Source organism: Rhinolophus sinicus, chromosome 3 (assembly GCF_057876585.1).
Source record: "Rhinolophus sinicus isolate RSI-liver-muscle chromosome 3, RSI-T2T, whole genome shotgun sequence".
Lineage (NCBI taxonomy): Eukaryota > Metazoa > Chordata > Mammalia > Chiroptera > Rhinolophidae > Rhinolophus > Rhinolophus sinicus.
This window is the reverse complement of record NC_142503.1, coordinates 23,827,577-23,851,264: the sequence shown is the minus strand read 5'-3', so window position 1 is coordinate 23,851,264 and position 23,688 is coordinate 23,827,577. Positions and strand designations below refer to the sequence as shown.

General features: G+C 36.9%; 1 protein-coding gene across 4 annotated transcripts in view; it reads left to right on the top strand.

Moving 5' to 3' along the window:
- RANBP3L (RAN binding protein 3 like) overlaps positions 1-23,688 on the top strand; it is a 44,917-nt gene that overhangs the window by 2,574 nt on the left and 18,655 nt on the right. For 2 of the 4 annotated variants that reach the window (XR_016020605.1, XM_019737316.3), the window contains exons 2-4: positions 20,465-20,523; positions 21,374-21,413; positions 22,585-22,662. Coding sequence is in view for 3 of the 4 variants with exons in the window: in XM_019737316.3 (XP_019592875.3) it covers positions 20,465-20,523; positions 21,374-21,413; positions 22,585-22,662 (177 nt within the window). In the remaining variant the exon portion in view is untranslated. The other 2 variants (XM_088796486.1, XM_088796485.1) reach the window with 2 other exon arrangements.

The window sequence follows — 23,688 nt, the reverse complement described above, 5'->3', positions numbered from 1 at the left end:
CAGCCATATTCTTCCACAGCTGAGTCTCAAAATATCTGCCCACATAAACCACAATACATAAAGTTGTGAAGCATACTAATGCAATGCAGACTGACCATTGACTGCTACAAGAAATGTCTTCTGGAAATCTGAGCTGACAAGTGACACTGGGCAGGATTTACTATGCTGCTAAATAGCATTCCAGTAACTGTCCCAGAGTTTCAAAGTATTCATTCAGTGCAGTGGCCCCAATTTTTCCCCCAAGCTATATTTGTACCTGCTCTTATGCAAAGTTCAGCAAAAGTCCAAAGAAGCAAAGCCATTAGTTTGAGAGAGTAAGATCTGGCTGTGGATTTATTCACTGAAGCATTCTGGGTTTGTGGCTTTGGCCTACCCCCAACCAGACCAAGGTTCCAGCTCTTTTATTTAGTATACAGACCATGATTAACTGACATTTAACTCTTCAGAGGGCATGACCAGATTCAACACATGTATACTTTCTATCCATGAGATATGCTGAAGTGCTTTATGTTAACTCTGAGATATTTAACTCTCTCCACCGACTCACTCACAAAATGTACTTTTTGGGTGATCACATAGATAAAAGTCATTTATTCTCCAGCAATTATTGGGACAATGACTATGCAAACCACTGTGCCAGACGCTGGGCACGTAATTTAACCTAAGCCAATTGAGTCAAGGTTTCCAGCCCACATGGGAATTATAATCTCTGGCAACAAATGCTATGCCAGTGCAGAGCAGAATCCAGTAGGCTCCTCTCCTACCTGTTGCTGTTTTGTAGTTTCTTCTATGACATTCTGACACCAATTCTCTGACACTGATGGGGCGTCCTACAATTCAATTTGGTTCTGACTACTCAGAGTTAGCAAAGACTCCGGAACCTAAGGGCTCAGTCTCAGAAGATTGCCCCACTTCAAATGCCAACTACAAATTGCACGTGTCTCCAAGCCACCCACACTTTTGCCTGGACAACCACAAATTTTAGGTTTCCCATGATCCTCTCAGGTCTGATAATTTTCTGGAATGGCTCATAGAACTCAAGAAAGTTCTGTACTTACAATCACCGTTTTATTATAAAGGATACAAATGAACAGTCAAATGAAGAGATTCCTAGGGAAAGGTCTAAGAGACTCTTGAGTATAGGAGCTCTGGTTCCCAAGGAGTTAGGGCATACCACACTCCCAGTGCATCAGAAAGTTCATGAACCAGGAAGCTCCACTAGCCTCCATATCCAGAGTTTTTATATGGGATTTCATTATGTAGGCATGACTGATTAAATCATTGGCTATAACTGAACTCAATCTCAGACCCTTTGGCCTCCTTGGAGGGTCAAAGCTGGAAGTTCCTACCCTCTCCAAATGTGCATAGTCTTTCAGGTGTGGCCAGCTCCTGCTGAAACTATCTAAGGACCCACCCTGAGTTGTCTCATTAGCATAACAAAGACACACAACTATCAGTCAGGAAGTTCAAAGGGTTTTTGAAGTTCTGTGTAAGAAATGAGGGGCAAAGACCAGAAGTACGTTTTATTATATCACACTTTGGCCATGAGTTTCTGAATGTGTTCTGTTTTTAGTATTAAGACAGTTTTCTGGACATCAAGGAATGTACACACAGAAGTCAAAAAACACAGACTAATACCCTCAACCATTTATTTATTCAATGCATTTTTACTGAATACCTACCAAGTACTGGATGCTCTATGAGACCCTGGAAATGCAAAGATGATTTTCTCCCAAGGTTGTTTTCTATCATGTCTTTTCTGAGGGGTTCAGTAATAAGAACTAAGTTAATGATACTTTTTCAACTTTTTCAGGTGAGAGAAAAAAATGATTCGATTTCCTAGTTTTCTGGCTTTGCTGCATTTATCTGATGATGTTTGTATTTTAGCCATACTCCTTTAGAGGGTTTTAGAAGGCACTGAATCTAGCTGAGAACTTAGTAACAATAAATATAAAAGCTAAGCTGTGCCTGGTTACCGTGCCATCAAATTTGATCCGAATCTAAGCCAGATAAATTAAATTACATTTAGATTGTTGTGAATGCACTGTTTCCCTTAAGTATATTCTGTGAACATTTGTGGATGTACTTAATTTAGAACTCTTAAAGAATTTGTGTTGGGGATGAAGATACAGCCGTGAGAAAGGGAACCTAGCAGTATTGTACAACTACATAATGCCTTTTTTATGAAAAGATAACATGAGAAAAATATACATGTTATGCTTCTTAAAATTACATTTGTTTTCGCTTTCCTTTTTTCTGATTCTAAAGTAATGATACTGCATAGACAACATGAAATCTTTTGGGTGATACGTAGTTAAATGAACTAAGATTAGAGGAAGAAGACCACATATTTCTGTTTTTCTTCCGCTAAAAAGGAGCCTTAGAGACGCTCAAATGACTTTTGTTCTATCTGCAAAGCCATTATTGGCAGTTAAAGGCACAGATTGGTAGAAACAAATATAGACCATTTAAAAATAATTAGGAATGAGGAGAATTCATGTTCTATTAGACTTTATCATGTTCAAGCTTGCCCCCAGGACAGGAATCTTTTCCATAACAATCCTCCCTAATAATTGGCACATATGTGAGGATTTGGAAAATATGTATAATGACTTAAACTTCATTTTCCCACATCATACTCATTAGAATGGCTGCTATAAAAAAAATAGAAAACAACAAGTGTTGGCAAGAATGTGTAGAAATTAGAACTCTTATGCACCATTGATGGGAATGTAAAATGGTGCATCTGCTGTAAGGCAATTCCTTAAAATTACCGTATGATCCAGCAATTCTACTTTTGAGTATATACCCAAAAGAACTGAAAGCAGGGACTGAAACAGACACTTATACACCAGTGTTCATACCAGCACTATTCACAACAGTCAAAAAGTGTCTATTGACAAATGACTGGATAAACAAAACGTGGTATGTACATACAATGGAATTTCTTCAGCCTTAAAAAGAAAGGAAATTCTGACACACGCTACAACATGGATGAACCATGAGGACATTACACTAAGTGAAATGAGCCAGCCACAAAAAGATAAACACTGTGTGACTTTACTAATACAAGATATCTAGTCATGCATAGAGACAGAAAGCACAATGGTGAGTTATTGTTTAATGATACAGAGTTTTCGTTTTGCAAGATGAAAAGAGTTCTGAAGATTAACTACACAACATTGTGAATGCAGTTAACATTACTGAAATGTACATTTAAAAATAATTCAGGTGGTAAATTTTATGGTACATGTATTTTACCACAATTTTTTTTAAAGCCATAGCTGCTCAAAGCTACCCCTAGTTACATTTCTGAAATTGGACTTAAAAAAAAAAAAAAAAAGCCTTCATTTTCATTTTTCTTACATCACTTATGTAAAAACTCCAAAAAAATCTGGAATAGAAGAGAACTTCTTCAACCTGATAAAGAACTTTTAAAAAAAACTGACAGCTAGTATAGTATTTTCACTATTGGTCAAAGACTTAACACTTTCCTATGAAGATCAGGAAGAAAACTATAATCATTTCTATTCAACATTATGGAATAGGACTGGAGGTCCTAGCCAGTATACTAAGTTAAGAAAAAGAAATAAAAGGCTTATGTGTTGGAAAGGAAGTGGTAAAACTATCTTTATTCACAGATGATTGATTGTGTAGAAAAATCCTTAAGTGTCTCCTAAAAAAATATAAGACCTAATAAATTAGTTTACCAAGGCCACAGGATAACAGCATACAAAGTAGTCAATACACACACACACACACACACACACACACACACACAAAGTATTTCAATATATTAGCAAATAATAATTGGAAATTAAAAGTTTAAAGTATTCTTCTAATAGAAAAAAAGGAAAACTTATGGATTAATTGAACAAAATATGTGCAAGACTTGTACACTTAAAACAAATAAACATTGCAGAGAGAAGCTAAAGAAGATTGACCTAAATACACGAATTGGAAGGCTCAATATTAGTAAGATGTCAATCCTCTCAAAATTGAGAGTCAAAGCCATCCCAGTCAGAATTCCAACAGACTTTTTTTTAATTGACAAGCCAACTTAAAATTTAAAAGGAAATGTAAATGACCTAGAATAGCTAAATCAATCTTGAAAACGAAGAACAAAGTTGACAACTTACACATTTGGATTTCAAGGTATAATAATCAAGATGGTATAATATTGGTATAAGGAAAACTGCTCATTGGAACAGAAGAGGGAGCCCGGAAATTGACCCATTCATATATATATATATATATATGATCAGATAATTTCTGACAAAGATACCAAGATAATTCAAAGGAGGGAAAATAGTCTTTCCTGTAATGGTCCTGGAACAAATGGATAAACACATTACTAAATATGAAGCTCATTACCTACCACGCACAAAAATTAATTTGAGATGGAATATGACTAAAATACAAAAGCTAAATCTATGAAGCTTCTAGGAGAAAACATAGGAAATTGTTTTCACAAAATTAGATTAGGCAGTTTTAGGACAGAACAAAAAGTTCTAATCCTAAAAAATAGATAAGCTATCAACATTAAAAAATATCAATTCTTTAAAGAAACATTAATAAAAGAGAAGACTGTAGGAAAATATTTATGACACATTGATCTGATAAAGGATTTGTAATCAGAATATGTAAAGAACTCAGCATAAACAATTTGATTAAAAATGGGCAAATGATCTGGCAGACACTTCAAAGAGGATGTAAAAAGGGCCAATAAGCACATCAAAAAATGCTCAATATAATTAGTCATTAAGGAAATGCATATTAAAACCACGGAGATACCCCATCACATCATCAGCATAGCTAAAATTTAAAATACTGATGACACTATGTGTTGGGGAGAATGTGAAGCAACCAGAACTCCCCTTCACTGCTGTGAAATGGTGTGACCACTTTGGAAAGTAGTCTGGAAGTTTCTTATATAGTCAAATCTACACCTACCGTCAGCTAGCAATTCCATTGTTAGACATTTTCCCAACAGAAATAAAGATGATATAGCCATAAAAAGCTTGCACAATAATGTTCACAGCAGATTGTATTCCTATGAGCTCCAACATGTGAACAACCCAAGTGTTTTTAAGCAGGTAAATGGATAAGAAAATGGTGATATAGTCATACACCGGAATGCTACTCAGTAGTAGAAAGAAATGAATTTCTGATGCATGTAATCACGTGGATGAATCTTAAATGTGTACAGCACTTTGGGGGTGAAGACAAGAGGCTGACCTTGTGGGATGAAGGAGCAAGATCATGGCACACGTGTAACACACACTCCAGTGTGCCACCACACGTGGCTAGTGTGCTCCAGCAATAGCGTGCATTTTAATCCTTGTTGATATGCTGTGTATGGAAGGCCATGTACTAGGATGCTGTGCACAGCTTAGATGGTAAGTTCCCCTAGGAGACCTATAAGATCCCTTTCAAAACTAAGATTCTATGATTTGCCCATAATTATTTCATTCACATTGAACATGTACAAGTTTTTTGAGTAAGCTGGGTTTATGTCTGGACCACACCACAGCACTAATATATCACTTTTAAACAAAGCATGTTTGTAACGTGCCTGTCCTATGTCAGACACTGTTTTAAGCACTTTTCTTATGTTAGCTCATTTCTTTACAAAAGCCTCATGAGGTAGATAACGTCAAGATCTCATGGCTGGAGGCTTCAGCCAAGATGCTAACCCAAGAAATCCGACTCCAGAGCCTGTGCTTTAACCCATGTTCACTTCCTCTTAAGGGGCACAAAATATATGCTCAGCTAAGTAAAGGGCCTGACTAGATGGCTGGCCTCTGAACTCAGTTTGTGGTTCAGTTGTTTAAAATGTGTTGTTATTGATGTCACCAACTAATTTCTATGTAAACTACTAACCACATTTAACTGTCTCCCAAAAGGGTGTATTTGATGCCAAGTAGATGAGAATACACAGCTGTATCAGTGTAAACACATCAGCCTAGAGCAAGTGGCCTGCTTCTAGCCTAAACAGAATCATTTAAATGTAAATAACTGCACAGTCTACCTCCTGTACACTGCTTGCAGTGTGAAAGTTAGTGGTGTGTCACTTTTGGAACTGGACCGGTGTGGCCTTGGAGAGATGGTTTGAGTTTTGACAAAAGAAGCAAGCAGTATCCAAAACTCCAAATTTAAAAGGGGCTGAATAATAGTTATTATTATATTTGACTTTTTCATTTAAAGACTACTCAAAGTACTGGCTCAATCATTGTATTAAATCATTAACTTGACTTGAAATCTTAACATTAGGCAAGATAAATTTCACACCTGTGTTTATTTTTCATGAACTCTGTTGGTAAATCTGGCATAATATCCAAAAGCCAAGATTAAAAGTGCAGTAGATACTTGTGTTTAGTAAGAAACTACATTTCTTCTGCCCAGTGGCCAGATATCTCACCCTCTGTGGATGACAGTAAACAAGTAAGAGGTCATAGGAGTAAGATCCATACTTTTAACAAGGGAGGAGAGTCCGAAGATATCTTTTGATACTAACTAAAGAAACATCAAAAGAACATATAAATCATGCATCTGTGAGTTGAGCCAGGAGGACAGGTGTTAAATTGGAACTGAGGAGGCAGGACTTGACCTATACATTCAAACAGGAGAGAGAGGGAAGCGCTTTTGTAAAGCTGTATCACTGTAGGATGGGCTTCAGGTCCTGAAAGGACCCCAGGCTGACAGGACACAAATTCTTTTCCCTCAGCAGATTCCAAGAAACTACCAGGCCTCCGAAAACTACAGCTCAGTAACTTGATCATTCCTCTGTAGTAGGGATCCAGCTAGATGGAGAAACCATGCTTCAGACCTCTGTAATGACTGGTTTAAGTAATTGGCACCAAATCTTTTCTTGTGGTGATAAAAGGAGGTAATTCATAACAAGGAGGGTTGTTGCCATCTACAGAGAAAAAAAGTAAGGAGAAAGTCTTTGAATGTTGGAAATGGACCATTTTGGTCTGCAAAGAAATTAAGTTGCAGATAAAGATTTGTGTGTATGTTTTTATAAGCTGAGAATGGGTAAGGCACATAAGCAGCCCTACAGATTATGAGGTTCTGTTTGTTTAACAAGATCGAACTTTGTTGTAAGGAGCTTCATTCTCAGGTATGGATTCAAGTTTTGGTGTTATTTGCCACATTTTCTTTTTGAAAACTCAATAAGCTAGAATTAATTAGTAGTAGGATGTTTTGATAGTGGGATGAAGCAACTGAGTAGCTTTAGAGGGACTTGTAGAAAACAACTAGCTACAAATTTAATGGAAAAAATATAGAAAACAAATCTGCAAAAAAACACCATAATTGATGTGCCAAACTTCTTTCTATCTTTGTGAACATTGTTCACATTTTAAGGCTTAAACTCACAATGCTGTTATTGTCCATTACCAAGTTCATTGCAGGGAATTAAGCTTCCTAAATAAATCAATATCTTCTTGCCAAGAAGTTCATTCACGTGATTGATCTTCATAAGTCCCTGAATATTAGGGCTCCAAAGACCACATAGTACAATTGATTTTACGTATTAGAAAACGGAAACCAGAGGACAGAAGTAACCTATTCAAAGGTAGTAGTTAATGCAGAAATCTGCGACTACACCTCCAACTACATCTATCTAAGAATCTTATGACATAAGGACCATCATTGTTAAAAGTTTCTAAAATGGTTTTAAAAAATTAAAACTAGATAAATGAGTTTTATCTCATTTTTTAAAATATTCATAAAAGAGTATTTTGTAAAAAGATTATTACATACCTGGTATATAATAATCCTAATATTAACCATGTAGTGAAAATGTTGAGTATATAAGGGAGGAGAGAAAGGAGAAATGGGAAGAGTGGAGGAAGGGAAATATGTGTAGGGAGGCAAGGAAGGTGGGTGTTAGTGAGAAATATGGAGCCAAATGGAAGCAAAGAAAGGAGGAAGAGACAAATGAGGAAAAGATGACTTTTACAAAAAGGTCCAAAATGTGGCACATACATACCGTAGAATATTATTCAGCCTTAACAAGGAATGAAATTCTGATATGTGCTACAGCATGGATGAACCTTGAACACGTTATGCTAAGTGAAATGAGTCAGACACAAAAAGATAAATATTGTATGATTCCACTTATATGAGGTAACTAGAATAGTCCAATCATAGAATCAGATAGTTGAATAGTGGTCACCGAGGGCTGGGGAGGAGAGTAGAATGGGGAGTTAGAGTTTAATGGGTACAGAATTTGGGACGATGAAAAGGTTCTCTAGATGGATGGTGGTAATAGTTAACACATCAATGTGAATATACCTAATTCACTGGACTATACATTTAAAACATTTAAAATGGTAAATTTCATGTTAGGTATATCTTTCCACAATAAAAAAAAAAGACATCACATAATTACAGTATCTCCTCTAATCCTTTTGTCTTGTCTTGTCATAATACTTCAATGATCATGATAGCCTGAAGGAAAGAAAATAAATAAATACAAAGCAGCGTTCTCAGTTTTCCTGAGAATTTTTCAAGTCATATAAATTTATAAAAACGGAAAGTTTTTCTCTTGTAATTTTCTTTAGTATGATGAACAAAATGTTTCTGGTAAGGTTTACAAATTGCTACCTGGCCTTTACTCCTCCTGAACTGGTTCTAAGTCAGTGCAATAACCGTCTGTGCAGAACCACCACCAGCAGGCAGCTGGTTATTCCTGCTCTGTCTCTGTGCCCCAAGGGCCAGCAGGCCATTTCAGTGAAGGTGAACGGCAGCCTGCCAGGCTCTGCGAGTGCCCGAGAGGAGAATGAGGTCCAGGCCTTCTGGCCTGTGAGCGCCTTGGGTGGCAGCTCTGCTCCTTTCTTCCTGCCTACACCTCCGAGGTCTTGTTCTGAGTGGGAAAACATTCACTTATTCCTGTGGAAATGGGAAAACAAGGGGCGTCTTCTCCTGCTTGCTCAAAGGCTCAGGACAAAGGGGAATAAGTTTAAGGAAAAGTGATTTGGAATTGGGAGAAGTAGCAACCAAGTTTCTTCATGTGTCCTGTGTCCTTGGACTCAATGAAGAAGTTTAAAAATAATGTGCTTCTTTACTGAAGAGGAAGAGCTTAAATGTATCTGAATCGGGTGTATGAAGCTACATATCAGCTATACCGACTTATGAATAGTCTTTGTGAAGAGTGATTTAATTCTTACTAATAGGATTATGTTGTGTCAAAATCACCACTAAGGTAGCAGTACAGAAAACACTAGAGAATTGCTTAACATGAACTCTAAGGACACCATTTTAAACCTGTACATGTGCCTGCTCAATATTATCTTCAACATGCTGTGAAACCTAGACTCTGTTTCCTCCTTCCTCAGCAGAATGGAGAGACCCATTTCTAACATAGGGAAGCATTTTCACACTGCAAGTTAGTCTGAGGGGAAAATATGTGATTTATGAATGCTGTCAAATAAAATATGTATTTCCAAATGGTATTGAGTTGACCAAGCACATCTCAGGACATAGTTTGCATCTTGATTACCTCATGGGCATCAATGAAGGAACAGAGTAGAGCAAGCACGAGCAGCTCTTGCTGGCGTTATCCAGCCACAAATCCCATATTTGCATTTGCTGCTTCTAAACATATTCAAGAAAGCAAAGATTGCAAGTAACTGTCACAAAAGCACACAGTAGTTTCATTTATAGATAAATCTAATAACACCTTCAAATTATGGAGAAATGGGTATGCTCTGTCAAAGGTAATACTTTCTTCTGAGTTATTTTTGCCAGTGGCTGAAAAAAATTTTGACATGGAGATTTTGAATTGCTAGATTCCTCTTTAGAGTCACATACAAACAGAAAATGGTAAAAATAAGTGAAGCGTCTTGCAGTGTTTACAGATGGCAAAAATACAGGAAGACTCACACAGCCTGGGATCACACCTCAATCAGGCTTGCACAGACCTTGGAAGCAGGAGAGCTTTCATAGCCAGAGCAGACCACAACTTCAGAAGAGAAGAAGCTGTAAAATAGTCATTTAACCAACAATAGAAACCAGGAGGGTGTCTTTCTTACGGGAAAAAAAGCATGAAATTGGAGTCTGCTCTCTTGCGTTTTAGTCCCAGATCTCGAAGTCCTAACTGTGTGACCTTGGGCACATCTTGTAATTTCAGAGCCTTAGTTCTCTCGTGGTACAAGGGTTTAATAACTTACCTCTTGAGGATCATGTCATGTAGGAAGAGCTGCTGTTCACTGAGCATTTTGTATGTGCATTTTACCTAATTACCTTGTTTACTCCTTACAACGATTCTATGAAGACATCCTAATATCCCCATTTTACAGAGCAGGAAACCTGGGTTCAGTGGGATCAAATGACCTGCTGTAGCTCACAATTACTACATTGAGGAGTTGGAATTTGAATCCAGGTCTGTTTTTCACCAAAGCTTAGATTTTTAAAATTATGTATTCTGGCTCCTACTTGCCATTCATTTAGTCACCAAAGACTAATATATTTAAATATGTTTTATAATAGGTAAAATATGATGTAAGCATAAGATTTTATATTAAGCCCATATATAAAAGAAGCATCATGGGATATCAAAAGGGTCTAACTTTTCATACTACTTCTTCAGGTCATATTAAGTTAAATATTTCAAAAGGCAAAAGGGTCAAGACTAGTCATGACATGTATAAGCATGTCATATGGTAGCTATTGTTTTTATGAGGAAAGAACAAAGAAATAATTTAAAGAGTAATGTTTTGACATTGGAACAATAGTAAAATTTAATGGGCTATGCTATGTCTTTTTAAAAAGTCACTGATCACTTCCAAATATAGCGCAGACTGCACATGATGACCGTATCATTTGGGATCAAGTACAGAACACTCTCCAAACGATAAAGCCACTTTCTTCCAGCATCACTGCATTTTGATGGACAGTGATTTTGCCAGATGTTCTATACCAAATGATTTAATTAAAGTTCTCTGTTTTTTGAATCTGTGAACTTCTGTATTTATAAAGACATTAGTGAAGTAAAGGACTTTAAGAAATGAGAATTTTTCTTCAATTATAGCTGCTGCAAATCTCCAGATTCTAAAATGCAAATGAAATGAAGTCACCGGCGATAACCCATTACCACATGTGTATGACTGGATTATAAATTCAGCAGCATAGTTTGGATCTGAGGTTGGAGGGAGAGGGCATCCAACACAGAATTTTTCAGGGGCTTCGTCCTACCTCCAGGAGTGTAGCAAGGCCTATGCTTGATACGACCTCTGAATCTCCTTGCTTCTTGCTCACATCGGAATCTTTTATTATCTCTATGCCTTGGGCCTTCGTTTTTCAAAATTGATCTGTGCCTAAATCTAGACTCATGTACAAACAAGTGGAGAAAAGAGTCTAGAGTCTTTGGAGCTTAAAATGAATAGATCCCTTGATAATTATGGATTAGACAAAGTTCTGAGTGATGATGATTGTATTCAGTGAACTCAGAGAGAGTTTTGTCATCGTCTCTGATTTCCTATTCTGAAATGATTCCCATGCTGAAAATGAGTGATTTCTTTATCAGCATGGTATTGACGAGAAGAGGAATAACTTTCCTTGTTTTATTCTAATGTTACTCTTTTTTGTCTCTGTGTGTGCCTCTCATGATGAATTAAAACTAGAAATGCTAGATTTCTTAGAGTTGGCAATTTATAACTTAATTTCCAACAAAAACTTAGAGCAGTTCGAAAAATTCAGAATTGCATTGAAAAGGGCGAGTGTTTCCCCCTTTTATTTCATATACTATATTTATAGGACACAAAATCATTTGTAACTTCAGCAGGGATGACCAGGGCTGGACTCATTCCAGCAGGTTCCATTCATCTTGTGTCTCAAGCTGAGCTAGTGCTTTGTGAGGCAGCCTGGAAACTTCTTGTGTAAACCGCCTCATGTCCTGGTTATTTTACCTTCAAGTCAGTACAAAATACCGCGCACACTAGGAACAAGATTGTTCACAGTTTAATGTCACTCTGTGGCCCTACCATCCCTTTCTTTAAAGACATACTTTTAAAATATTTTTATGCGTAATTTGTGGTTTATTTCATTCCTTTTGAATTTTTTACAGAGTTCCTCCGTATATGGCTAGAAATAAGTACAGAATGTCCCATGCGTGTGGTTCTCTTGTGAATTGGTCCAGATTCCTTTTTCTTCTGGGCTACAATTTGCCCTTTCTTAAACTATCTTAGAATATTTTCACATAGTTTTGAGTTTTTGTTTGTTCTTTTTTTAAAAAAACAAAAAATTAAAATTGTGATTCAGACACTCTGTGTCTCCTCTTCCTGGGGCTCCATACAGAAATTAAGGTCACCAACTATGATTTGTCTATATTTTCTACAGAATACACCATTTTTTACATTGAGACTTCAGATGTTTCCAAATTCTTGTTGAAGAATCTTAGTACTATGACAAATGTTTTTGATGTAGTTTGTGGTTCCAGGATAAATTTTTGCTTTGCAGAAATGAATGTCTTAATTAACAGTAAATAATCTCAAGCAGAGACATTTTCTTACTTTTTTTTTTCTTCAGGAAGAACAGTCAGATTTCAGGTACATTGAATCATTAACAGTCCTGGTGTGTGGTTTGCATCATAATTCTTTTCTTGTTAATTGTCAGGTTACTCAGAATACCTAGAGATTTAGTCACTGATTCCAGGAGTTTCCACTGCCATCTTCCTAAATTTGGTTTCAGTCGAGAGAAACCTGGAGGTGCTGAGAGGAGTGCTTCTCAAATACATATACAAATCACCTGGAGTTCATGTAAAATGCAGGTCCTGATTCAGTAGGTCTGAGGTGGGGTTGGCGAGTCTGCATTTCTGGCAAGTTCTCAGTCAATGCTGCTGCTCTGTCTGGATCACATTTTGAGGAGCAAGGATCTCTAAGGCTATTTATGGGCCAAGGCCTGAATTCAGAAATTTCTTGATGTTAAAAGAAAAAAAGAATATGAAAGAAACGTGCTCAACAAGGGGAAGTGAGAAGAAAACTAGGGGGCAAGAATAAGTTAATGAGTGAAGGGAAGAAGAAAGGCTTTGAGAAACAAGGCATTTCTTCCAGAACGAACAAGAGTATCAGGGTGACCACACAGGACTAGAGAGGAGGAGGGACGAGAATCTCACTTATATTGAGTGTCTTCTGTGCAACCTGTATTTTGACATATCTCTGTATGTTTATGTATGTATGATGGATGGATGTGTATGTCTGGATACAGATAGAGGTATGTATGTATACGGAGGATGGGTGGTTAGACAGGTAGATAGATGATTGATAGATAGATAGACAATAGATAGGCAGATAGTCTGCTTTATTCCAAAAAGGTTTGAGAAGGAAGTTGTACTAGTAGCTCTCACATGCACACATTGTTTCAATCCTAACAACCCTTTAAAAATATATACAGAAAGAGGAAAAATCTGAGGCGTGGAGTAATTTTTCTTTTTAGCACAGCTCTAGGACTGTGACGTCAGAGCTCCAAAACCCATACTTTGACCCGTCAGAGAGCTGGACACAAGTGAAGGAGGGTGAAGAGGTCAAGGGTATAGAGGACAGTGGTGGAGACGGGGGTGAGACAGTGCACCAGGAGAAGAAACTAGAGAAGAGGATGTGGCGGAGACACATGGATAAGTCCAGGAAGAAGGAGAGAGAAAAATGCAGGGCCTGCCAAGGCTGCAGTCCAAGTGGATAATTCCAGCCCTGCTTGCAGTTAGACGTGACCCATTTGGCAGCACCTGCCTCTCTGCAGCAGGGCTATTGTCATTCTCTTTTGTGCCAAGACTGTTTTCACAACTGTTTTGTCCCTGGCTAGAGTCGCCTGGTTCTAGCCAGTGTAGAGAACTCGCTTTTCACCTTCCCTAAACTACCAAAGCAGCAAGAAGGAGTCTGCAGGACTCTATGTGGGAAAAGTTGCGTAGCAGAAACTTGGGGCCCCTGGAAGCTGGCTCCCATTCCCACTCGGACTCTGAGCTGAAGGTACTCCATCCTCAATCTCTTCCTTCTCTTATGGATATGCTTTTGGCTCAGTAGATCCTTTCAAATGTCCTCCTCTGAGATGATTCATCCAGAAAAGCCTCCAGTTAGTTTCCAGGTTGAAATAGGTTTATTTGTTAGAGATTGAGTACCAATTGAACATGTGGAAATAAAGGCTAAGGATGAGACCTGACAACCCACCCGAAGTTTGGGGGAGTAATTAGGGCACATATTAGAATAGGGAAAAAAAAGAAGTTTATATTTACTGTTATCACTGACCATTAGAGCACTTTAGAATCCTGAAGAACAAAGCTCTTACATATATGCATAATTTTCTACCTGAATTCTTGTCTGGAGACTTGGAGGAGTATTTTGAGTAAAAGTGAAGGACAAGAACATGGAATGCCTCTCAGAAGTTTAAAAGGAATTGTAAAGAGCAGATCTTCAGTTATTCTGGGGGAGTTTCCATTGCATTCTCAACTCATCTTGCTTACACCTTTATTTCCATATATTTTTATGCAAAGAAGAGTTAAGCCCAATAAATAAGATATTGTATGCCAATAGACAGTATAACTTAACAAAAAGTCTATTTTTGGCAAGGACCATGAGATTTCTCCTTTAATTATGACCCTATTTTTAAATTTAATTTTTATTTTTTAAAATGTATATATTTTCATGTGGCTTAAGGGATCAAATGGTTCTACAAGATTTTTGGAAAAAACAACAGTCTCCTTCTTGCCCATTTCTTTGCACCCTTTTTTCTTGGTCCCCAGAGGCAACAGCATCCAACTCTCATAGCTTTCTTTAGGTTAGGCTCAGTGATATTTCTTTCTTTTTTCCTTTTTCATTTAGGCACTATTGATTTACCACTATGGAGAATTTATATCCCCTCCACAGATTTCTCTGGACCCTACAATCACTACCACCAAACACTTGTATACTTTCTTTCTTTATTTTTTTAAGGAGGGTGCAGCTCAAAGTTGCCCATGGAGGGATCGAACCGGCAACCTTGGTGTTAGTAGCAACATGCTCTGAGCAGCTGAGCTAACCGGCCACCCATATGCATACTTTCTATTGCCCCATCTTTCCAAAATCGATGTATCTTACAATTGATTAGCTCAATATCCAGTATTGACATCACTGTGACTGTGAAACTACTGCAATTATTTCACAACAGTTCCACTTAAGATTTATGATTCCTTTCTTGCCCAACTTTTTGTTTTCCCTGGATTTAATAATTGTGTCATATTTTTGTTTTGTTTTCTTAGTTCTCCATCTATTTATTATCAGTCAAACCCCAAACTCTCCTCCAGTCACCTAAATATCCTTTCAAAATATTTGATGACTTGACATACTCAACTAGTTTTCATCCCATCTTTTTGGAGACTTCTTTCCCGGAGTCTTTTCAGGGACAACACCGATCTGTGATTGGAGTGCCGCTGTCATTCTGGGATATGCCCTCACAGTCATCCCGGAGACTGCCCTCATCCCTCTTGTTTCCTGGATCCTGTTTCTTGATCCTTAGTTTACTGGCTCTTTTGGTAGAGCATCTCTTCCGGAAGCATTCTGAGAATGGGTATGTGTGTGATACGTATTTTGAGATCTTGCAGTCTCGATAGTTTATATTAGTGTATAATTCTAGACTGGAAATCATTCCCCTCAGAGTGTTAAAAGCATTGCTCCTTTGATTTCTAATTTCCAGTGTTGTTGAGAAACAGCGCATTCTGATTCCTGACCCTTGGTGTCCTAAGATTTCATGATGTGCACTGGTAGGGGTCTATTTTTATGTATTGTCCTGAACAGTGGATGGGCTCTTTCAATCTGGAAATTTATGTCTTTCAATTTGGGGAAATTTCAAAGTCTAATTTCTAAAAGCTTATTCTTGTGCTGTTGTTCTTTTTTTTAAAAAAACACAGCATTCTGTTTTTGCTTCATGGATGTTTCATTTTTATGAGGAATATATATATGTGTGTGTGTATGTATATGTATATACAGAGGGTACCAAAAACATGCATACACATTTTAAGGAAAAAACTATTAAAATTGTAATACTCAGTATATACTGATAACAAAAGATGGATACAAGTCACGTTTGAGTTCTGCAATTACGAGAGGTGCTCAAAGTGGTTACTATCAGCGTCCAGACATTTCTGATTACGGGGAACTACTGCTTGAGCAACATTGACCAAAGTGTCCACTTGTATACATCTTTTTGGCACCCGCAGTGTGTGTGTGTGTGTGTACATATGTATGTATGTGTATATTTAAGAAAAGGGCACTCCTTAAAAGCTGATTGGTGTTATGTGTACCTGAGTTGGCAAGTCATCATCTGGGTGACCATTCATTGGGGAATTCCTTTGTCAATATCTTTAAATCTTTTCTTTTGTGTTGGTTAGACTCTCCAGGGAAAAAGCTTCTAATTTCCTGCCTGGAGGTGATAAACCTTCCTGGCAGCATTCTGTGAAGAGTGTAGAAAGAGAGCTAAGGGCCCCAACACTTTGTATGCATGGTAGGGAGAATACTGGCTCTCTAACATGTCTGTGTCCTAATGGCCAGAACCTGTGAATGTGTACCTTCGAAGGTAAAAGAAACCTTGCAGGTGTGATTAAGAGACGGATCTTGAAATGGGGAGATTACCCTGGGTTATTCAGGTGGGCCTGATGCAATCACAAAAATAAGCAAAGAAGGAGGGGCACATGTCAGAGGCAGAGAAGGAGATAGGACAGCTGCAGAGACTGGAGGATGTGGGGCCACAGACCACGGAGTGAGACGGCCTGTAGAAGCTGGAAAAGGCGAGGTAGTGGGTTCTCTCCTGAGTCCAGCCCGTTTTAGACTCTGAGCTCCAGACTGTAAAGTAACAAATCTGTACTGTTTTAAACCACTAAGCTTGTGGTAATATGTTATAGCAACAATGGGAAATTAATATAGTATGTAAGCTTTCACCTAATCCCCTTTTTTTCATTATAGAACTTCCACCTGAAATGGCGCCTGATATTTTATCTTTTCTATGGAATAACTGTCCAGTCTTCTGCTGGGGTAGATGGGGACAGACCGTTGCTTTGTTGCTGCATAGATAAAACTTCTTCTTTTCAGCCAGACATCACCTCTGACTCCAGAAGTACTTAGCAATACCAATTCCTGGACTTTTGGTGGTTCTCTGGTGGGATAAACTATGTTGCTTTTGGGTGTCCCCACTGATAACTTAAGGTTCAGTTTTCCTCGTCTAAGTCAGTTACTACTCATCCTTTCCCTTTGCAGCTTTTCTTGCTATTATTTGTCTCCGGTTTTCCTTGTCTTTGTGGTGTCTTCCCTAACCACCCCTCCCCATCAAAACAAATAAACCCAACCCTTTATTGTTATTTCATTGTGATTTGCAGGAGGGAGTAGAAGTGTATGTCAATCAACTTTGATAAAGTTTCAAAAATATAAGTGCCATTATTTTTATACTGCTTTCTCCTTGGCATGGTGCTGAATTATTATATGGTATACATTTAGAACATGATAGTTTATAGGTAAAGTTGTATATGGTATATGTCACAATGACAGGTGGGAGTTAAGATCAATAATTTTGTAGGAGGGAGCCTGGGTTTAATTAAAAGCTTTGCCACTTACTAGAGGCATGACTTTGAGAAAGTCACTTAGAGCTTTAGTTTCCTTGTCTGTAAATAAGTATCTGTAAATATGGTAGAAACCATCTTTAACCTATAAAGTGACTGAAATTAAACTAGACGAGATGATGGATAAAAGCCTTTGGCCCACAGTGCACCTCCATTGTGGAGCAGAACGACAGGTGAACTGATATTGAATTATATTGACAGTACTTTGTGCTCTTTCTTGTATATAACAAGTATTTAATAACAGCTGCGGGATGAATAAATGTCTCCTCTTAATGAACTATTTCAGAAAACAACACTGAATATTGACATTCATTAAGTGCTATATGAACCTTAAAACAAGCAAAGCATCAAAATTAATCTTTAGTTCTTAAGTTTCTCCTCCCTCATCTTCATTCCTTTTAACAGAAGACTGTATTTTAAATTTTTAATTACTTCATTTGCCTCAAAAGAATTCATAGATGTAAGATTAACAAAGAAATAAAGCGCCATCTAGTCAGCTCTTCTAGAATTTAGACTCTCAGTTATTTCCTGTCTCTCAACCCCTTCCCCCTCTAATCTGTTTTCCACATAGCAGGCAGCGTGATCTTAAAAAACAAAATACATATCAGAGTGAATCACTTCATTGCTTTAAATCTCTTATTGGCTTCCTATTTTTCTTGGAATAAAAGCAAAACTTGGCACAAGCTCCAAGGCTTTGCAAAGCTCCAGCCTCGTCTTCAGCTTCAGCTTGTGCCACTTGTCTTTTGTCTCTTACCTTTCAAAGCGCCTCATACACAGTCACCCCTCAGTACATACTTGTTGAATAAATGGGTTGATTAATCAATAGATTAGAAAGAATAAAGGATAAATTTAAGACTATATAAGTTCAAGGACTTTGCTTTTGTTTTCAAATTTTCCTACTGGGTCAGGGAAGAAAACTGATATGGACCCAATGGCTTGATAAATGCTTACTTTGGCTTTGGCTTTGGAGCCAAGAGAATTGCTTGGGAGAGAGGGAGAGAATCCAGATGGAAGCAGAGGTAGGAGATCTGCTTTCTGACTAGTGTGCTGGGCAGTGTCAGGGAGAGGAGTGGCTGCACTGACCCTTCAATCCGACAATACCTAGACCACACCACAGTGGCTGGCACAACAGAAAATCTTCAGTCAACATATACTGAAATAATGAATAAAAATGGCCTTCCTACATTACCATATGTCTTCCAAGCTGCAAGTAATCCTTTGTAATTTCCTCCTTAATGCTGCCATTGACGATTGCTTTTGCCTATGTTTAGCTGAATGTTTTGATAGAGGGAAAGTCTTGTTAGGCCAAGGTTAGGTCGAATCATGATATTTTAAGAATGACTATCCTAAGTCCAGTTCGGAAGAGGCTTATTATTAGTCTAATTCATAAATGTTCCCCTGCGTATTCACAAAGACTATTTCCTTTCAAAGGAAAGAGATCCCTTTTCTTAAATCTAATGTAATTTCTGGAAAAGGAGCTTATTCAAGAAAGAACAAAGAATTGAGCCATAGTTTAATAATGATGGGATTACCAATATGTTATTGAGCATATTCTACTGGGGCTCACTTGGCTCCAAGGGCAGACAGTGCAGTAAGTACTTGCAGGAAAAGTGAACATTTTACCTCATTGGACTGAAAAATGTTTACATGGCCCCAGGAGCTTAGCAAAGGGTGGTCTGACGGAGTTGATGACACAGACTTACAGGATAAGATTTTGGGGAACTGGAGAATGCCTTTCTGGCATATTAAAGATATAATTGTCTGATAATTCCTTGAAATTCCTCAGCTAGAAGTTTATTTATTCAGCCTAGGGATGGCAAATTACCTCAGCTTGTATGTCAAGATGAAAAATATTGGTGATGGCTGCTAGGAACCTTGTAATGAGAAAAGTTCTGAGGTCATATTTGGGCTCATCAAGAAAGTATTATCATAATTTAGCAAAGTCAGGTAGGAGTTTTGCAATGAGATTGGTGGCATGTCACATATTTAATACCCCCTTTTAATGCCCTTTTTTGTTTATTTTGTTAAAATCTAACTAATTAGATCTAAAAACCCCCTTGATCTTCACATAAACTCTATGAGGTAAGTACTGTTATATTTTTTTTCAGATGAGGAAACTAATGTACAGACATATGAAGCTTCCTAAAGTATAAAGCCAATTACTGGTGAAACTTATGTTTGAACACATGCCTGCCTACCTCTTAAGAGCCATATAATTTTCCCTAAGAATTCTGGAGTGCTGATATTTAAAGCTGTTATCACTCATTTATACCCTAGAGTGAATGAGTTTCTCTCTATTGTCCTACGTCACATAGGAAAATATAAAAGATTAATAAAATTGGCAGGGCTGAAGACAAACTTTAGCTACTTTATAACACTAAGACTGATTTTCAGTCTAAATATTGAAAACTTAGTATATGGCTAAGCTAGTCAAGGAAATATAAATTATTTCTAGACTATTTATAAGGACGGAATACAGTACATCTATACATTTATACCTTGAGATCAGATCCAAATAGAAGTTCTATTCCCAGATGTGATGTTCTACCCCTCGGACTTTTTATTCTAAAAATAGAGATATCCTGATGAAATTCTAAAGGCAATTAATTGCAAGTCTGTTTTCCTTAAACACTTAAAGTGTGTTCTTTTAATGGGATGATCTACTTATGGAAATATATTAGTATCACTTTCCCCAAGTAATTATTTCTGTAATTAACTGTTAAAGTTATTTGTAAATATGTAATTTATAGTATCCACATAAAACAATTTGGACTTTACCCAAAGTCAGAGGGGAAAAAAAAAAAAAAACCTTCAAATATTTTCACTTGGTGTTAGAAATGTCAGAATATGATTTTACTCCTTGCCTGTTTTTTTCTTTTACAGAAAAACCTGTTATTGCTCAACCAATATTTGTTTTTGAAAAGAGAGAACAAACTTTTAAGGTAAGTTCAAGTAACTTTTCTTTGTTTTAGTTTTACTTTGACAAAGAAAATTGTATTTCAAAAAGCTAGCTATACTAAACGATATCACTGTTGAATAAGTTTATTTTCTTGTTCTTCACTTAACAGAGAATATTTATATGTGAATTTACTGACAGCAATTTGGCTGAAATGGGAAGCCAGTAGCCTTGTCTTGAAGCCATGTCATTTTTACTAAATTATGAGCTTTTTTTTTTTTGGAGTGATTTGGAAAGGGGAGGAAGTGAAAACATTAGGAGGGCTAAGTCTCTTCATGGGTCTCCATCACTGACTCAGCCTAAAACTGGGTAAAAGTAAGTTGTAAATTGCGATATTTGATTTAAAAATGGATCTTAAGGACGCTATCTGATTTTTCGGCATCATGCTAAAATCACCTGCTTTGAAAGACAAACGATAAGATTAGTAGCACTTTCACTTTAGCTTAATTAGTATTTTCTTGTTATCCATTCTTGTTTGTGCAGGAAATTTACCCTACTACCCACAAAACGAACTAAAGGAAAACTTAATTCCAAAGCCCTTGTTTAAAATCAAGTTCCTGGGCCTCACCCCAGGCCAACTGCTTCAGCGTCCTTGCTGTTTGAAAATCCTCATTTTAAACAAGCTCCCACAAGGGACTCTGCAGTCAGCAAATATAAAACTGCTCTATTGACTTTGGTTTTTATTGAATACGTGCCTAGTGAGCAACAGTGAGTGGCTTTGTCCGGGCCTAGCGAAATAGACCTGGCTTTTGAGAATCCTCTTATAAAGTGACTAGGGTGGAAATCTGATGTAAAAACAGCCCTCAGCTCTCATTGGCAGTTTTGTTTCCTTCCAGAGACCTGCAGAAGAAACCCTGTGTGAAGCAGCAGAACATGGTATGATTTACGTCCTGTATTTCAAAATCAATCTTTATACAAAGAAAATAAGCAGACAACAGCATTTTGGCATGGGGCACAGACTATGTAAGACTTAATGGTCCTTTTTGTGTTTAAACATGAAAGTACTATGTGCTCACACATAATAGAATATACAGATGTTGTATAATGAAGTTGTACACTTGAAATTTATATAATGTTATTAATCAGTGTTATCCCAATAAATTTAATTAATAAAGATTTCAATGGGAAAGTGTAGATTAAACTACATTAAAACTGAAAATGAGGACATTTTGTTAAAACATGAGGACCATATTCTTCAAAACAAAGAAAGCCTGAGCAACTAATCCAGATTAAAGGAGACTAAAGACTTGTGATATTCAAATGCTATATATGATCCTGGACTGAATCTTGGACTGAGGAGAAAAATGCTAAAAGGACATTTTCAGTCAATGGACAAAATTAGGGTTGGTGGGTTAGATAAGAGTTTATTGTATGTTATGTTAATTTTCCTGAAGTTGATCATCTTACTGATATAAGAGATGTTCTTATTCTTAGAAAATACTCATTGAACTATTTAGATGGAAGGTGGCGTAATACACACAACTTAATCTGAAGTGATTCATAAAAATACGTACAGAAATAGAGAATGATAAATCAAGTGAGGCAAAATGTTAACAATTGGTGAATCTGGCTAAGGGGCATGTGAGAATTTTTTGTAATACTTTTCCAACTTTTTTGTAAGTTTGAAAATATTTCCAAATTAAAATAAAATTCAAAAAAACAAAACATGAAAGTAGATTTGCTTTTGTTTTGAAAGATGACGTGATGGTCCCTGAGAACAGTAATGTTAGCAACTCTAAAATCCCATTATTCTCTACTGCCTGTGTCTTAACCTACCCAAAACATTCTCTGTATTATCTCAGAATTTGTACTCAATTTTCTGCTGAAGCCACTCGTTTCTGATGTTTTCATACTAGGATGATAAGCCTATTGGTTTAAAATCACCAAGCTTTTAACCCTAACATTTCAAATTGTGTTTCAGAAGTTAAAATGTTATCAGGTGATAATTTATGTAGACAAAATGAAATTCTATTTATCTGCCCATATCATTGGTTGAGGATAATTTGTCATTGCAATCATTTCACCTTTCACATTGAATTTCTTGCAGAGTGTAATGGTTTTTCAAGAAAGCGTATACGGTCTTCATCTTTTACTTTGCATTCTACAGATTCTCAGTCCCGAGGAGGTAGGCATATCCTTAACTGCTGAGTGTTTACTGTTATGTTTACTGAGTGTGAAATTTTAAAGAAACTTTTCAAATGGATAATGTTTAAAAGTCTACCCATTGGATAGTGTTTACAATATATTGTTAATGAGAACAGCAGGCTATAAAATGGATTGTACAGTGAATCACTATTTAAACAATAAATTTATCAACATTGGAAAAAGTCTGAAAGGACATAGCCACAATGTTAGCAATGGTTATTTTAGGTAAAATTACAAGTGATTAGGGTTTTTCCCTCTCTTTGTATTTTGCTGTATTTCCAAAGTTTCTGCATTAAGTATGTATTAGCTTTGTAATTAGGGAAAATTGCCATTTTCCCCTAAGTAACCATCCACTTAAATAAATAGATGTCCGCCTTTTAAAAAGACACTTTATTCTAAGCACTTGATCATGTACTGCTGTATTCTGAGTAAATCGGTCATTTAGTTTGCTACACTCAAAGCATTCCAGTAATTCATTTTATTATCGATTGCATCATGCTCTTCCTTGTAATACAGCAATTTATGTCATGTCTGTCTCCTCCACTGTAAATTCCTTGAGGTCATTTTCATGCCCAATAGTGGTGAGCACTCAAATATTTACTGAATTGAATGGAAATTAATTTATTATCTTCAGCAGAGGTACAGTTTATTTTTATTGATAAAAAGACAAATATTTTTTTCTAAGTTAGTGATATAGAAAATTTTCTGAAACAGCAAAAAATCCAAGTCCAAAGAAACACAAAACCCACTTCCGTATTCACTTCAGTTTGCAATCTGCTTTTAGTGTGAACCTTGTCCCAGAAGCGGATGAGATCATCATCCTTCACTGAACTCCCAACCTTCCCCCCTTCTGGGCCAGGTAATAAAGAGTTTCTAGAACCTTAAGCCTGACACGCTTTTTAAAATCCATTCTCATAAATGATGATCTTCTTTTCTCAGGTGCCATAAAATGCTGACATTTTAGTGGCAAATAAAACAGAAGTCTTAGCAAAGTATGTGTACAGAC